This window comes from Myzus persicae, unplaced genomic scaffold (assembly GCF_001856785.1).
Source record: "Myzus persicae strain clone G006 unplaced genomic scaffold, MPER_G0061.0, whole genome shotgun sequence".
In the NCBI taxonomy this organism is placed as follows: domain Eukaryota; kingdom Metazoa; phylum Arthropoda; class Insecta; order Hemiptera; family Aphididae; genus Myzus; species Myzus persicae.
The window spans coordinates 191,926-211,544 of record NW_019100469.1 but is presented as its reverse complement, the minus strand read 5'-3'; the positions used below and the strand labels follow the sequence as shown (position 1 = coordinate 211,544).

General features: G+C 40.3%; 1 protein-coding gene across 2 annotated transcripts in view; it reads right to left on the bottom strand.

Annotated features, from left to right (window-relative positions):
* Nucleotides 1-19,619, bottom strand: part of LOC111039884 (zinc finger protein 1-like) — a 175,544-nt gene that overhangs the window by 69,222 nt on the left and 86,703 nt on the right. For both annotated transcript variants that reach the window (XM_022323570.1, XM_022323648.1), the window contains exons 2-3: nucleotides 11,229-11,419; nucleotides 10,046-10,175 (exon numbers count right to left, since the gene is read on the bottom strand). In XM_022323570.1, coding sequence (XP_022179262.1) covers nucleotides 10,046-10,175; nucleotides 11,229-11,419 — 321 coding nt within the window. The remainder of the gene's footprint in view (nucleotides 1-10,045; nucleotides 10,176-11,228; nucleotides 11,420-19,619) is intronic.

The following is a 19,619-nucleotide window of genomic DNA, read 5'->3' as shown; positions in this document are numbered from 1 at the left end:
GACCCACCGCTGCGCACATCGTGAAATGCTAAAACGTAAATAAATACTCGAACGTTTTAAAAAATTTGTTGGTCTCCTTATTCGTGTATACATATATTTCATTATTATTATTATTCACAACAATTCTAGTGTCGCGCGCAAAAGTAAATGACTCGTATATTTTCGGCGATGAATTATTCATAAATTGCTCAGTGCTCACCCTAGACAAAGGTAAAAAGCCGACGAACCACGAGAATCTGGGTAAAATATTTGGTCACGATAGAGTCGACGGAAGAGAGGATGATGATGATGATGATAGTGAAAAATAATAACGACCCCCGAAGAAAATCCGGACGACCAAAAGAAGAAATGGCCCATGACTTTCACCGAGGCTTAAAGACCCGGAATATTATTATTTACCCCGTGGAGCTTAATGTTTTTCCACTTCGTCCCTCGTCACGAAGATCCATTGTTAAGTACTCGAGGCGTGTCTTACAAAAAAAACCACCCCGACAAGTGTAAAGATTTGTTTGACACGAAGAAGATCGCTATTTGTAACCGGTAAAAAAAAACCACGTCTACTATGGTTTTTCTCAACGCTGTGGTTATTTAAAATTAATTTTTTATCGCACCCAAAAAGTATTAAAAAAATCTAAAAACCAATTAAAAATGATTTACTATTAATTATTATAAAATGAAAAAACTATACATAATTATTAAAATTAAAATTAGAATATGTGCATACAAATTACAGAATAAAATTTAAATATTCTTGCAGCTTATTGAGTAGCTGAACTAACTTATCGGAACACGTAGATTTAGGAAATGATTACCTATGATTATAACTGATGATGATACTATTATTTTATTATTAACGCGTTTAATATGATACAGCTATTTGCACCTATATAACTCGTCTAGAACGCAAACAACGTAAGTAAAAAATTTTCAAAATATTTGCAAATTTGGAAAATCACGTAGTGTAGTGAGAATACGAGGAACGTGAAGCAATCTGTTGTGGATTTCTGGGAGCGTGCAATGCACCAACGCACAAGTATCATCTCGGTTTTGGCGCGGTGGCGGCCACAGTGGTAAGGGAAAATGTCTTTTGAAAAGCTCTCTTTGCAGGAAATGTAAACGCGACGCAAAGGACCACGTACACAAAAAGGTCGTCCACCAACCAACCAACCAACCCTTCGTCTTCTTATTCGTCTCCACACCACAGTGCGGCGGCCCGGAGGTATAAAGTTGTGCGTACAGAGCCGAAAAGGCCACCGGGCATCCGTTACGCGTTCGTAAGACGGGCAATGCGGCGGCGGCGGGGGCAGAACGCGTATAAGGTTAACCGCAAACGGAAGTTTACGTCTTGGCGGTGGACGACAAGTTCTGCTTGTGTATGTATGTATAATGTATACGCGTATACGTGCGTATGTGTGCATGTGTTTGGCTGTGTGTGTATGTGTGTGTGTGTGTGTGTGTGTATGTATGAGTGTGTGTGTGTGTGTGTGTGTATGTATGAGTGTGTATGTATGGGTGGGTGTACGCGCGCGCCTTTTCCCGTTTGATTTACGGATTCAAGTTTAAATTGCGATTGTATTCCATTCCGCCAAGACTGTATAGCCGCCGCCGGACCTTATACCCCCTCTTCACCGGTAGTGAGATGGACCGAGTGAGCGAGAGGGGACACGCGCTTTGTTTTGGGAGACCGAGACTGAGACTGAGACTGAGACGACGACGACGACAACGTTAATGGTTTCGCCCGCTTCTCTCTGACCGACCTAAACTCTTGCTGTAGTTGCACACACACACACACACAATACTTCTGCCCACTCCACCACCACCGCTCGGGGATCTTTATTCGAAACTTTGGTCCACCGCACGGTCCACCGGGTAGTGAGCTGAAGGGGTGGGGCGGGCACGCGCACGAGGTGGATGTCGACGACGACGACTTTCGGGTTAATTTGATAACGGCACATTAAAACTACATTTCCTGACCGACGGCTGGAAGAGACTGTGCACACACTTCCTCCCCGACCGGTGGTGACGATGCGGTTAAAAGGAGGGGTGAAGGGAGGAGTCGAGGAGTACAGGGGTTTCCTTTGGTATAATATGCGACGACGACTACGACGACGACGACGTCGTGCACGCCCGAAGAGATTACAATAATTGAAAACGTGTATATAATACGGTTTACCGTATATATACATATGCAGAGAAGTTCTTACTACTTTACGGCCGGCCTTACCATTACAATATAATACCGTCGCGGCCGTAGAGTATAAATTATACACAAATATACATATATACATTACGTGCGACGGTGTAATAATCGTTAACCGATGTTCGCGTTCGCGGACCATATAACAATATTGCCGTGACGTTACTCCTAGGCCGACTTCACATCCACCGAGCCATTCATCCGATTGTGATCTTAATTTATATTATTTATATTGTATGTGAAATTGAGTTCTCTCCCACCCTTCTCCAAGATATTAACTGTAATATTAAATAAGTTAAAGTTTGGTTGTATATGAGTTTAGTTTATAAGAAATTCACTTTAGATAAAAAGCGCTCTTTTATCACTTTCCATGGGCACAACCAAACAAATTTCATTGATATTTAAATAATTAACACAAATAAATGATGAATGACTGATATACTAATAAATTCTTCATTATAATAACTTGCAGTATACCTAACGATCGCTTCACGAAACGTCTATCTATACTTGATTCACAATTATATTGGTTGGATATTTATAAAGCATTATCAATCATAAATTATACCTTCAGTGTGAAATAATATTATATACGAATAGACGTTTTTATAAACTATATTATAATAACACCGATCACCGATGCAATATAATAGCAATCAATTGAAAATCAACTGGCGAGTACCCGTGTCCAAAAAATAATCGATTTCCGTCCGTTGACTGATCACTAATCACATTTGTTTATTGCGATATATGTTTAGAACGCTTGGTCACCTAGACAGATGAGTTAGTATATAGATGACAACAAGCCAATCGCGGAATAGCTTCGTTTTTCGAGCCAACTGTGGAGAGGAGTTTTTATTTTTCGTTCTCGGCACGTTAAGCGATAAACGCGATGAAACGGAATATCGTCCAATGATACTGAATTACTAAATATTTATATATTTTCTAATATTGTGTTCTATTAAAAATCATCATTCGCGTGACGCGCCGAGACTATAATATGTTACTTAAGTACCTGCAGTTTACTTGAATTGCCGAACCCATAAAAAGAGTACACGCGTTATAGGCATACTATGTAAACAGAATGAATTCTAAAGAAGGGTCGTATAGAGAAGCGCGTATGAAACACGTGTACGCTCTTATTTATCAATCTGAGCTGTGAATAATATAGTCGATGTTGAATAGGGTTGGTACTATTCTGAAGGTCATTATATCAACCGCGAAATGAGTAATGAATAATATGATTATTACCGACATGAAAAGGTGTCATGTTGATATTGTTATAATGACAAAAGTGTTTTACACTATAGTATGCAAAATATTGATACCAGTTTGTAGTTGATCAGGTAAGGTGGTTAGTGGGATCTGCTTCACAATACGTATAAGTCATACCATATTACAGGAATTATTGGGTGGATACTTTTGAAATACCCGTCGTGTCTAAGACGTCATAACTGAATATATGTCTTCGTGTTTTGTTAAAAATGTGCTCATGACATAAAATCCGAAGTCTTTGCGTACAATATACATTTGGGAATTGGGACCCGTCAGGCGGTGTACCGCCGGCACCTACATATATATATATACTATATACTGTAATCTCGACACTGATTCGGATGTATAGCTACAGGAGCGCGTTGTATACTTAAGGTCTCGACCCTCGTCGTCGGCGAAGTGGTATGGGGGAGACACGCAAGAGTCGAAGGGATCATTAATAATAATAATAATAGGTAGGTTTTCGTAGTGCGCTCACGGCGGCCCCCGAGATTACATCTGTGTCCGATTTGTGCGGAATTATTATTATTATTATTATTATTATTATTATTATTATTATTATATTTTCGCGTTCAGGATTCGCGGACGGAGATTGAAAATAACCCGGGCCGGACGTTTACGACGACGGCCTCGCACACTCACCGCGGCCGTATAATATATATAATATTATATATTATTTTATACTCTATTACCGCTGCCGCCGCCGCATACAGATTGGCATGAACGGCTCGCGCGGGACGTTTAACCGCGATACGCGCATAAAACACAAAGTACACGGTATTACGTTTCTGAGAAACATTCCGCTTTGGAAGGTTACCAAATAGAAAAATAAAAACCACATGTACAAAGCGCGCAATTTAATACTTTATAAATGTGTACGGTATGCATGAGAATATCGGCTCGGCCGCCTCCGCGCCCGTACGTGACCGCGAGCTCGATTAATAATATTATTATCATATTAAATTATCTGTAATGATGGTATTTACGTTATTTTACGATATTTAAGTGTTGTCATATTTCATCGTCCATATTGGTCAGCAATATGTGTTGCCGTAATGTATTAATATAGGTATCTATAGAGGTATAAAACGTATGGTCACCACTGTACACAGTGGCTTAACTGCAGAATAAAAACTAAGGGGGAGGGGTAGATAATTTATTCATCAAACACGACATAATTGTTTGACTTTACACAAGTTTTGCAACTTAGGTACTTCATTGCATAGAAATAAATCGCAGGCACCCCTTTATCGTTAAATAATATTAAGTAGGTACCTATAGCTACATATTATGTATCTGTGACCTGTGGAGCCTACTTTCTTTTTTTCCTAACCTTTGAAAATGTCTACTGTTGGCATTCTTAGAGAGGGGAGGGGAAAAGTAATACCTTTACCCGTCGCAAAAATGTCAGGGAAGAGAATTGCTTCCCCTTGCTCCATCCTCACAGTTTTACGCCACTGGCACGACGGATCAGCGACGACACGAGTGCGAACGATAATTACAATAACGAAATAATAATAACATTATATATACAACACAACGATAATCGATGCGACAACGACGAAGACGACCAGGACGATGCGGTAGGGGAGAAATTCGTAATTTTTCTGGAACAAAAGTCAATTAAAAACGTCCTCGGCGTAACGGCCGCCCGCGCGTCATCTCGATCGTACAACAACGGCGCGTGTATTATATTGTAGTACGCGTCTGTGTGCGGTGTGGTCGTGTGGTACATGTATATTGTATATAATATATATATATACGTGTACAAGTACACGGGGACGACGCCCGCCGCCGCGCGTGGTATAGCGCCGGAATTACTGAAGGCGCCGGACCGGCGGCGCACTTTGGCCTCAGCCGGATTACTTTTCTTTTCTTATTTATACATATATATATATATATATATCTCAGTTTTTTGTTGCCCTCACAATTTCTTCTCTACACTCTTCACTTATTATTTTCTCTCCTTTCAAACGGAAAAAGGTTCTCTCGCTTTCCTCTTTATTTTCCTTTTCTTTCTCTTTTTTTTTTCTATCTTTTTTTACTATACATAAGAAACGCACAAAGTATTATTCGGCGCATAAACTTGTTGGATTCGCACCCACACCCATACACACACCCGACGACAACAACATCACCGATGTATCCACAGATGTATATATACATTATATTTCGCGCTAGCCAACTTTTGATTAAAAACTTTCGGGATCTTTTTTTTTTTTTTATCGCCGTAAAATACGGACAAGAAGAAGAGTTGTCGTATATGCGGTCAACGAAAACGCCTTGAGGGAGTATTATTCCAGTGGGACGAACCAGCGTTATATAATATGGCGTGGCAAGGTGTGTAACGACCAAGAGGTGGGGAGGGGACCATATAATGTGAATCGTACACTCAATTACAACTTATATAAATAATACGAACATATACTTTCAGTCTTAGGAATCATATAGAGAGGTAATCGCATTGACTTTTTTTAAACCCATGTGAACACTGATTGCTTTTATTAAAACTAATAATTATTTATCGCATACAATTATTAGTGGTGCAATCATCATTAGACTTTTGAAAAACTACCAAGATCATTCACACACATACGACCGACTCAAACTAATGTATGAACTATTAAGAACAGACGTAATATAGTAAATTAAGTTAGGTAATAATGTATTTATTTTAGTACGTCGCATTTTTTGAGAAAATTGGTTAACATCAGCATATAGTTAATTCTTTGTCTGAATTAAAGAACTATATGCATGCATACATTAACAGTCGATATTTCAGTAGTACCTATTTATATCATAAATTAAAAACAATAAATGAAACGGGACAAGCCGTGCGAAGAAAATTGTTTTGAAATACTTCAATATTTGAACAAGTGCTCGTTTCTTATAACATGTTTTTTAATACCACCTACTTAAATAAATTATTTCGTAACGACTGCAACGGATTTTTTTTACGGCCGAATTTATTGCCCCTAATAGACGCTCACGGCGGGATCATTAAAAAAATTATTTAATTACTAAAGTCATCATTGTCAGAGTAACAACCAGTCAAGCTCAATTTGCTTGTTAAAATTTAAATGAATTACTGCCGGCGAGGATGACGCAAAGAAGACGATCGCCACCGAAGCGTATATATGGCGGCGCGCGACGTCATGATGTCGAATGCAATATCAATCACGTGCAGACATATTATAACAAGACTGCTGCCACTGCAGTTCCGTCGATACACAAATACCTATTATCGGGTCAATTAAAGGTTAGGAAAGACTGTGGTTACTTTCTTGAGATTCTTTCAACAGTAGGTGCAATAAATAACAATCATAACAGGTTTTTCATCTCGACATGAGCCACGCCTTTTCGTCACACAGAGGTGACGGATGGACTTTAGACAGTCGACTTTCGCGCGTAAGTTATGAACTATCGCTCGACCGCCGTGGTGAAACGACGCGCGTGTACAATATAGCTGACTAATAATAGTGGACGCGTGCGCAGAAGAAGGGCATTTGGCACGATCACAAAAACCGTAAAAAAAAATCAAAAAAAAATTCTGCGAACGTTTTGCCGCACCTTATTAGAGCAGCGGGAGGAAACCCGTGGTGGACAGTGGACACGGAGAGCGCAGATAGAGACAGAGACGGAGAGACTTGCCAGAATGTCCTCCTATTAAGGATCGCTCGTAAATCTCCAACGGGCCCGCCGTCCTACATACAATACCGTCACCGTACTGGACGTGAAATATTCAAATATAACCAGTTGCGATATATTACGCATATGTAGATGTACGTTATTTGTATAATATATATACTATTATATGTACTGCCATAATATATATACTACCCGTATAGTACTCGCAGGGTACATATATGATATATACATATATATATGTGAACATCCCGAGCCGATACTGCTGCAGCGCACATATATAATCACTCAATCTTAACTGCAAATGGAATATAGGCACGCCATTCTATTACGACCATTTGTTTAACGTTTTTATCGTCTCGTCTACTGCTCCGTGCAGCTATATACTATAATAATAATGTACGTCGCGTCTTCGGTGCGCTCAAAATTATTGGCCCGGTCATGCCAAAAACCGGAACGACATTATTGCCCCGACGAGGAGGGATCGGCGGCGGCGATAAAGGCCCGACGCGGGCGAAGAAAAAAGAGATACGCCTACCCGTCGGGCGTTTGTCAAAGGCTGACGCGGCGACGACGACCGTTGTGTTTTGTCGCGGCTATGTGCAACGGCAGCCGCAGCAACAGCAGCGGCCGGACTCGTTCGGACCGATAAAAATGATTTACGAAATCGACGCGGGACGGACGACCGGAATTAATATGCGCTCTCTTGACTCTTGGCAGCGCACTCTTGATCCGGAAACTCTCGACTAAAAGCCCCGCCGCGACGGGGGTCTTAAAAATTAATTTTTTTTCTCCCGTACAGTGCAATATAATGATATTATATACAACAGAACGATCGTCGGAACGTTGACTTCCCGCGGTACACACAGCACTCGCACATAATGTATTGGTTTTAAATGTATACGTGGCGGGTATATACTGCACTCGTCGTCGCGACGATGACGACGGAAGAAGGGTCTTATCTGCCGATTCACCTCCGGTTACCGTTCCTCGCATACCATGTATACACATATATATAGGACGACCATGGAACGCGGTCGTCGTAGTAAGGTCGCGGGGGATGATCGTTAAGCGAGCGCGGAAGCCGACAGACCCTCGCACGGTGTATGTACGTATATACGCATTGCAAATATACACACTAGTGTTCCGCCTTGATTGTTTCGGCCGAGATTGACCGGCCCCCGCCGTATAACACGAGAATCGACTACGAGCGGACGGAGGTGCGCCGTGGCAGCGGTGTTAATGACGCTATTTTACACGGTCTCGCACCTAACCCGCGGGAAACGTTTACACGCGACTACCGTCTCGAAACGGTCCTTCTCCGATAACGGCTAGCGCGGATAGGGACGGTGGCGTGATGACCGCAACAACAGGACCCGAAAACGGTTTTGATCGCGCGCCGTGTGTAACGAATGTGTCCCCGGGGACGTGGCGCGCGCGCGCGAAGGTTCGAGTCCGGACCGCGGAGAGATTTTGATTAAAAGTATGTACGGCGGGGCGAGGGGAGGGGGTAGGAGTCTACGGTATATACGTATACGAGTATGATGTATAAAAATCTCCCAGCCCTCTACCGCTGCCGTCTATATATTTATATATTATTATGTATATGCGCTCGACGAGAAAATTAAATAATAAAAAGAAAACGATACTGCGAAAATGTTTAGCATCACGGCGGCCGATTCCCGGACTTTGAGCCCGTAAAAGAAGAAAAAAAAAGCGTATTTTTACTTGTTTCTTTTTTTCTTATACATTTTTTTTTTTTTATTATCGGCAATAAAATCGTGTCGGACGCGATAATCCTGCTGGAGAAGTCGAATCGCCGTGCGGTCGCGCGTTTATTTTTATGACGTCATCTTTGTCATTGGGGCCTAATGGAAAATTGGGCGTGGCCGGTTTTTTCCCGACGGTATATATCATATATATAATATAATAATATCGTGTATAATACACGACGACGATGACAATAATCATAATAATAACAACAACAACTGCAACAACGCGGTCGCGCAATATACGACGCCAAAGGCGATGCGACGGTTAGGGGTGGATCCTCCACCGCCGTATTTACTCCTCTCGCGAACGGAGCAATATAATATATATTTTTGTAGTTGTTCACCTCAGTCCGAACAAGAGATATGTAATATAAAATTATTTTATTCTCTCGACGATTATTTTATTACTGGAAACGAATGATTGCATTGTTTTTATTAAATCTCGTACACGAAATGTTTTATATTATACGCTGCTATTAATATCAACTACGTACTCATATATATATGTACGAGCGTTTTATTATTTTTACGCAAGTAGTTTTGATTCTTACGGGGTAGGTTAAACTTCACAGTGCATACTTACTTCCGATTAAAACTTGACATTTTTGGTATTTTTACGTCCAAAAACAAGAGTGTATCATTTTTTATTTTGTTTTTACTAATTCCTACGCCAACTTTATCGTCGCATAAACTTTAAGCATATACATTTGAGAAACACTAGGAAGATTTCGTCGAGGGACCGGAGAGAGTTTTTGAGTGGTTTTGATAAAACAAAATAAAAAACGTTAATCGCTCCGGAACTGTGTTGCCCTTTGTCCTTCGAAACGTCTAAGTACTTCAGTCATTTTATTAATCGCTGCTCATTTAAACGTCGACTTTTAATTAGCCGTAAACTTCGGATAAAATGATCCACCTATACAGAGTATATAAGAGACAGAGAACACCCGCCCGAGTCTTAAACTTTCTGAAGTATACACTTTGACTTCTGGAGATAATAATTCACTTGGAAGCACTGACTTTTCCAGGGGGGTTAAAGAGGTTAAAAAACCTTTCACCCGCCACTTAATTGCTAAGCATTAATATCGAAAGGAGTTTTTTGGAACTATAATTTATAAATTATACGGAATTATTAAACGGTAAAAGCGCAGTTCCTTACCTTTGTCACATTCCTTGATCACCGTCTCCCCTTCTTCGTCGTCTTTAACAGCAGCTGCACCGTCGTCTTCGTCATTTGCCGTCATATTATCCTCTTCGTCGTCTCTACTGGTACAGTCTTCGTTTGCCGACTATATATATCAAAACAACGTTTGGGTTTAACATTATGATTTAACACTTTAATATATGAATAATAATGATGTTCTCTTTTACCGATAACGTTAAACATATTATGATTGGCATTACCATTTATAGGATAAAATATGTTTGTATTGAATAAATAGGTATAAGGGAATTTATAACTCATAGGTCGATAAGGTTATAATTGTACCACAGTAGGTGTTCAAACAACAAGTCTGGTAATTTAAAATTTTCCTTTGTATAGGTAACAGGTAATAAATCAATTTTAATTGAAAATTTTACTTTTTTTATTTTATTTCAATGAAAACCTAATATTCAGTTGAGGTTGAATAACTCTGAAAGAAGTTTTACTTCATCCACGGGTACTCTCAACACGCACTTTTTTTTATTTGATTCGCAGAAACCCGCTTACATCTCTAATGTGTACCTATATGATACAACTACTTAACGAAAACTGTTAAGTAAAAATGATCGTTAATTTACCCTACCACATTCGATTTCAATTTATTTGAGTGTAATAAATATGTATTTTATTACTGTTTACTTATTTAAGAACATTATATTACTTAGGGTCTTTAAGAGGGTTAGGGTGTAATTTCCTGGTTCTTAATAGAAATATTAACTTTACGAGTATAGTGTAAATATTTAAATGTTTACGGTTGTGTTTTCAAAAACTATAGCATTGCACTAGATTCATTCAAGCTAATAATTTGAATAAAGTACATTTTTCGATTTCATGACATGAACAAAAAAGTTCTTCTTTTCATAAATAAAAATATAATACGTCATACTGAATTCTTTAAAATGGTTGACATTAACTTTGAACGCTCAATTTTATACTCCAATTACTCATATACGTGGATCACAATGTATTCTCATCACTCCATAAGCAGAACTATACAGTTATAGAACTATAATATTATGTTTAGAATATAGGTATATGAAAAATAATATCTGAGATTAAAAAGTCTTATATATTATGTATATCAATTATCAACCAATTATCAGAAATTTTTCAAAAATAAAAGTTTTTTAAATCTTACCGTAGAAGAATCTTTAGTATCCTCTGTCGTCTGACTACGACTGTCGATGAACTGTCGTTTGGTGTTGGTACCCACCGACAGCATTGGCTGATGGTTGTGATTGGTGTCCGGGTTGATGATGATTTCGTCATCTTGTTCCACACACAGAGTCATATCCTGTTGGCTGTCTACGATGTCACAGTCTGCTTCCACTGTGGAAAAATAATGAAAAAAATTGCGTAAGTTTATATATGTATATTGTATATAATAATATATTATATCGTGTGTGTATACTGTGAATACTGTGTATTGTGTATATATATTATATGGAGAAGAGCATAGAAAAACGAAAAAGAAAACTAATCTTTAATCATCCCGAAACACTTTTATAGGTTATTACTCGAAAACGGTTCAGATAAATAGCTCCGATACCCGGTTAGAGGGGTGGCGGTGCATTGGCGGCGGACGCAATAAAAAGGAAAAGCGAAATCGTCGTCGTCGTCGTCGTCGTCGTGCTTTAACTATATACTGCGGACATAAATCATATTTTAAATTAGTAACGGAGACGAATGGAGAGGGACGGGAATTTATGAGCCTTTTCATCGCGAGGTCCACCTTGGCTCTCCTCCCCCGATCACTGCCGACCGGAGCGGCCCGAAAACTCTTTTGGTACATTAAGTTAAGTGACCCTCACCGCGACGACTGCTATAATGCTATACTGTACACAGGGCTCGTCCGTCGTTTTGGCGACGATATTTCATACACTTTAGTGTGTTTCCTCGTTATAAATATATATATATATCTATATATGATGTGCGTCGACGAAACGACATATTATGTTACGGCTAGAAGAGGGGCTGCACATTTATCCACGGGCCGCCGGGTAGTTGCACAGCGCGTATATAACCTTATCGCTGTATATACATATAATATTATATGTATTGTGTACACATTGTATCCACTGCAGGATACACACACCCTTCGGCTATATGTTAGCACCGTCGATATCACTGCGCGTCGTCTCTCGTCGTATATAATACACTAAATAGTGCAGTATAATATTATTATCATTAATATTATAATATATAGGTACCATTTTGATTGTTTTCGACTGTATATGGCTTTTTTGTTCCTAATATAATATATGTATTATTACTATTTCACTGCGCTGCGCGGCGAAGGCAAATGTCGTCGTTTTGTGCACGCGACATGTGCCGCTGATGAGCATAGTAATTAAGTCCGGTAGGTATTGAAAGGGTTCCCCCTCTCTCTCTCTCTACTGCAGGCGCGGTTCGAAACGGCGGCCGTGGCGGCGATCGGGAATGGGTGAGGTGAGGGGGCTCCCGTCGAATTAGCAATCATGTCAATCCATCCGAAACCAATCAACCCCATGCGCCGTTGTTTTTCTTCTCCACCCGCGCGCACACACGCGCACTAATGACACTGCACGACACGCCAGATGGCTTCCCCCGGCTTGCACCTCCACCACCATTACCTCCCCGCCGTGATACAGCTACTCATCGCCATCATCTGGCAACCGTTTTTATCTAAACGCGATCCATATATATCGTATGAACCCGATACCTTGTAAAAGGTCACCTTTTCAGCTACGACTGTAGGCAGCAACCTATATATATATATACGAGCGACACACGATACGAACAAGATGAGCGCGTGTGACCTGACATGAATATTATACGACAATATCGCATTGTCACGCGAATATAATAATATATAACAACTTTTTCCCCGTGTTCGCTGAGTGTATATGTTTGCAACATAAAATTGTACCATATTATTATTATTATACGCGTAGCACTGGGAGGTGACATCAGCGATATGGGTGAGATGTGAAGGGGAGGAGCTGCGAAAAAACGAATTCGAAAATGTAAAAAAGTTCCCGATTTGACATCATTTGACGCGATTTCTGCACACTCTCGAAAGTTGTCCTGCCGGGTATTTGACATTAGGTCGGCATTGTACGCGAGTTAGATTCGGACGCGAATTTATAATAATTTATAAATATATACATGTGCGACAGAGTTTTAGAATATATATATATGTGTGTGTGTGTGCTACAACAGTGTCGTATAAGGCAGGCGTGATTGTCGGCCGGGCAATGGGGGTAAGAGCAGAGGGTCGACTGCGAAAACTTTCCTTTAGAATACAATATATAAATACAAAAAAGTGGTTGCGGGGGGGTACATCGTTTGTTGTGTCGCATTTTTTTTTAGTTTTACGCCCTTCACGCCGATCGAACAGTGCGTGTATTATTTACACACATATATATACGTATAATATGCTAAAATAAAATAGTAAAAAGAACAATGCGCTCGACGGCGTACACGCATATAATACAATATATCATCTCATATAATATATATTATATCATACATATATCTACCTCTACGTGTAAAAATCCGAATTCCGACCACGGACAATGGCCGGTCCGGTATTATAATATTATTGTTTTGGGTATATATACATTATATATTTCAAATGCACGTTATATATGTGTATTGTGTACATGTACGTTTTGGGAAAACATATAGTTGTCGTAAAACCATATACATATAATGCTACGAGACTGCTCCTCGTCTGCACGACGACAAAATAAAACAACGTGTGACGCTGACGCCACTCGCTAATCGGGCGGGATGAGTGCGTGCCGTAAAAAAAAAAAATAGAATACAAACTGGTCACAAATTAAGTCTCACCCCCTCTCCACCCCTACCCCGCTACACAAAACCGATGAAAAATCGCTTCGCCGGGTCAAAACACGCGTGTACAATAACGTATAACGTATAACGTCCGTCCATCCGTCCGTCCACCGCAGCAGCCACCGTTTGTTTCGGTAGTGTTTTTTTTTTCCGAAATTTATTCGTTCGCCGCCGAGCCGCCACACCGCACACGCACATATATATTATTATATAAATAATTACACGTGATGTTTACGTGCGCGGGCTCGTTGTTATAATAATATTATTGTGTCACTGTACATAGTTGTGCAGCGTGTATACGTGTGCCGTATATAACGACGATAATAAATTTTAAATAAAAAACCGCACCCTTTATGTTCGGATGAACGTTTCGCGACGATATCGCCGGCACGCCGTAAAACGTTCGAAACGCGCACAAAAATTAAAACGAATACGTGTGGAGAATGTGTAAACCGGGGAAAACGCGGACGGACGGACAGACGAGAGCGGCGATATAGATTTGAATTATCGCGATCGGTTGTATTCCGCTCTGCCATCACTTGCGAGTTGCGAGGGCACATGTACTTTATGTAAAGTATATTACAGTATAATGGACGGTGGATGTAAATTGGGGCCTGAAATTGTAAAATTGCACTCCGCATGATTGTGTGGATCCCAGTAGACTGCAGGTAGTAAAAAAAAGTGCATGCGGGATGATGCCATCGTATATTTTAAGGTCGATATGAGCACACATTGTATTTACTTTGGTATATATATCATGTCGTCTGATAAAAAGCTTTAACAAGCTATTTAGATTTTAGTATTGCTTTTTAGAATTTATTACCTAGGCTCAATATTCTTTTCAAATCATCCCCTTAGAAACTAATTGCCATTCTTTTAGACGATAAGTAGGTACCACCCAAAATGGCTTATTTTACCTTCCTCATTTTTTCGTTTGATACTTACCTGTATTTAAATAATACCTACATTTAATTATGGTTTTTCTCTATTATTTACATCAGTATTTTTTGGTTGCTACTTATATTTAACGACACGATGTTTATAGCATTCGTCGCAATAATGTATCAATTTGCATATGTCATTACTCATTATCGATAACTAAAACGTATTATAATAATTAAATACGATCTCGAGTGTATTTTATTGAATGAAAAATTGAATTTCAGTCCTACCATCCCCCCGCCACAATATAATTATATTACGTCGATGCACGCACTACTGCGCAGTATTCTTGCGAATATGAGTAAATATAAGAAGATATATTACAATAATAGTATAATACAATGCATAAACGTATAAACACGGTGGACTAAGATAAACATTGCAGAAATCGAAGTCAACTGCAGCAATATATATAAAAAGCAATTATTCCAAAATAATTTTGGATATTTGTTTGGACTCAGTGCGTCTCGGCGGTACACCGTACACTTTCGAAACTCGCACATTATTATTATTATGCCAATATAAATTATAGCGATGATAATAATAATAATTATTATTGTTATTATTATACGCATTTGTGTGCGCCAAGGCAGAGCGTGCGATTCGCGATAAATCCTATGTTCTTCTCTCTCTCATCTCGGTTCGTGAGTATAATATATATATATATATATATATATATATACGGCCGGCCGGCGGGTGTACACATACAACACTTATAATAATCGCCACAAACGGATTTCGGCTTTCAGGGGAATGAAAAGCGAATCGCCGAAGAATCGCGTGTGTATGTGGGGCGAGTGCGCGTGTATCCTCTCGGAATGGGAAGGAAAAAAAATGTCACGGGGACCGATGGCGGTAATAACTAATATCGTTTTTCGCGGGACGAATAGTGTGCGCGGCGGCAGTGGTGAAGACCCATCGCCGTGGCCTACATGCGAACGTGTGTTATATATTATATAAACGAGGAGGACAAGCGTGCCGGCGCATCGGACCTAAAGATTTTCTCCGAACCAATATCATTATTGCAGCTCGCACGTTATTATCCGTCGTCGCCGCTCTTCGCACATAATAATAATATATTATACATAATATTATATGCCAATTTTTTATATTTTTATACTTTGGAAATGGCTTGCGACAGAAAAACCAATTTTGGTTTGAACGCGCCAGCGTATACGGTCAGGTGCTTAGCGTCCACGACTACGTAATACGCTGAATGCGCGTGACATCGGTTCTGGAATTTAATAATATAATAATATAATATTTCATACATTTTATTATCGCGCGGGCGATGACTGATGGTGTCAATGAAATCATTATCCACTCGAAAGTCGTAAACAAGCTGACAGAAACGTTTTACGACACAGGCGCTTTTCATCATGCTAATACCTATATATAAATATATTATGCACGTTTTAATATCGACTTTCCTGGATGGAACGTTCGATGTGTATATTTTTTATTTATTATTATTGTTGTTGTTGTTATTGCTATATGCAACCTATGCATATGCAAGTTTATCGATAGCGCATATAACATAATAATATTATCCGTGGCAGATCTATAAACGTGACACTGTGTACAGTTTTTCGTTTCAAATATTATTATCATCATCATCATCATCATCATCGTCATCGTCACACATTATATATTGTGATATAAAGTATAATATCTTATAACCATGGATATACGACGACGTAGCCAACTGTTTATTGAGTTACACTTTGAAATTAGGTACATACAAGACGACTGATGAGCTAATCGAGTTTTCCGAACCTCCCTGATTTGTTATTCAAGGTACCTACTCAATAATTTATCCGGCAGGAGAACACTTAAATTTAATCAAATACTTAACATTTATAGCAATTAAGAGAACTGCAGCAACAGGAGGCGCGCCTTGAGGGAGAATAAGAGTGAGCGATGTATATATATTATATATATGCACACAGCCGCCGTCGTTTTTCCATAACGTTCATTCGGTAGCGTTCAGTATACATATACATCATATACAACAGCAGTGGCTATACGATATAGCCGCGTTAACATCTCTACATATTTTGACTAACTGTAGCTTAAAAATATTAATGCATTTTTGCTGGAGTTTGTACTCGCAAGTATTTAATTAATTTGAACTACGCATTATATTTTTCGGCCGCCGCGCGGTCTCTGCCCTTCTCGGTTCAAAAACCGGCGAGCGCGGATTCCGTCAAGTCTTGAGAAATTCATTTTTCGAAAACGAATTTGTTGTCGGCATGACGGCGGCATTCCCCTTGAAACACCGCCGTCGTTCATATTTTAACGTCGGAAAACGGAATTATAATCATTTGTTACACGTGCGTGCACGGAACCAAGACTGCATCACGCGTTCCCATATAAAGTCATAATTCTATAATAATTATAAATCTCCTCTCGCGTTGCAACTAGAGATATGCGTGATTGAAACTCGGACGAGACAACAAAAATCGGTGAATACGATTTAGAGGGGGCGATTTGTCCGCGCGAAGACGCCGTTCCCGGCGACGGAACGGACGCTTGCAGGGTCCCTCGTACTTAAACGACACAAATCCTGCGTGATGGGGAGGAGTCGGCGACGAGTGAAATCACTCGACGAGTACGGTCCGGTTCCGGAGGACGCTGCACGTCGTACGGACGAAGGGATGGGATGGGTTTCCGGACGTGTGTATATAATTCGCAGCGGGACGCACGGGGAAGAAACGAATAAAAATGTATTTTTTCAAAAGGAACGCGCGGACGGATCGGTATCGCTGGGTCGGACGCCGGTTCAGCGTGTGGGCGTCCGGGGGGGGGGGGGGGGAGAGAAGAGCGGTGGTAGTATACGCGAGACACGCGTATATACGCGCGGCCGACAGGAGGTCGTTTTTAAGTGGATTACTGTTCCCGCCGACGACTCGGCCGGGAAAAAGCGAGCGTGCGATAATTTGACGGACGGCGTCGGGGATTATCCAGCGATGCGAAATATCCGGGCGAAAAAAACCGGCAGCCGCGGGAAAAGTCAAAAAGAGACCGCGCGCGTGCATTAACGTGATTAACAACAACGGCAGCGGCGGCGGCGGCGGAGAGAGAAAAACCTGCGCCGGACCGCCTCCCCCGCGCCGACTCTGCGTATATAGTCATAATATATAAACGTATATTATAATAATAATAATATATAATATACGAGAAATCGAATTCAGAGCATATCAAATATATATATATACGATAATTCGATTGTGTATATAATATATAGTGTGCGAGTGAGTGCGTGTGCAGTGTGTACGATATACGTTTTTTACGGGAGGATAATGCGTGTGTACCGTTTTTTTACTTGTCGAATTTCCGATATTCCGGAGAATATATAATGTGAGAGTACATATAATATACGGATGCGCGCAGTGTGCACGTCATAATATAAATCGCACGCGGATACGATCGTTTTATGACTGGGCGGCGGCATGAGCGACGCATATAATATGTATATCGATGACTGAGAGAAAGAAATGGCTGGATAGAGAGATGTATAGAGTGAGATGGGAAAAAATCTATTACCGAGCCACGTGGCCCCCGGGTGACGGAAATCCGACGAAAATCGAAGGTTAATTATCATAACAATGGGACTGTACGGCACGAGGGCGTGTCATATATATTGTCATTGTGTATTATAGTGAGAAACGTGCCCGAGCAGATATATATACATATAAGTATATAAGTATATTTATACACCGTAAGCGACGTGTGTCATTGTGTGAGAGCGCTCTTCTTTTTTTGGGTGGAAACATCACATACATGCGAACTGTGACGACGGCGAGCGGGGGATAAGGGCGGAAAAAGGTATACATATATATATATTAGGTACGTGAAATTCGGACGGGATGTGTCATCCGGATGCCGGAAACGCGCCGAAAGTCCTGCGGATTTTGGCTCGGGACAATATGCGCTTGGACCGAAGAAGAAAAAGAAAGCGTATAGGGCCTTTTTTCTCCTTTATATGATATTATATATACAACTTTCGCACGCCCGTCTATATATTCGCACACTCACTCTCGCATCACACAACCGGCCCGGATACAACAATAACACTAGAGCCGCGACTGGCGTACACATACACACGGGTGGAGGATTTCCAACACGACATATATGTATAATAATATAATATAATAATAATAATACCGACGATTGCGAGGACGGATATAATATACGATTTTTTTTTGACCGCCTGTAGTATAATATAGCTCTGCGGACGCTCATTGTGCAGCGCTCTCGATTTTCGGGAGAAGAACTCGCGGCGATCGGAAAAAAACGGCATTGAATTTATGAAGCTAATCCCTGTTTATTTTATTATTATTTTTTTTTGCGAAATCCGTAGTCTCCGTCGTTATAATATTATTATTATTATTATTATTGTCGTATCATACTTTATACTGCACGCGAGCGCGTATCGAGAAACGATGCGAAAAGTGAAAATATATGTAAAACGTATATATACGTATATTGCGACAAACGGAAAGAGGCAAAAAAATAAAAATAAAAAAAATACATATTATGGTAATACGGATCGGGGAGCGTCGACGACGGTACGCTGCATATACATACACGTATATACTCAGGCCGGGACGAAGAAATAATAAATCGACGAGATCTTCGCCGCTCGCGCACACATTCAACCGTGAGATATTGAAACGAGTATAATTTCTATCGCTCCGTCTCCCCTCGGCCACCTCTGCGCCTACTGCACACGCCCGTCCGCCCCGCG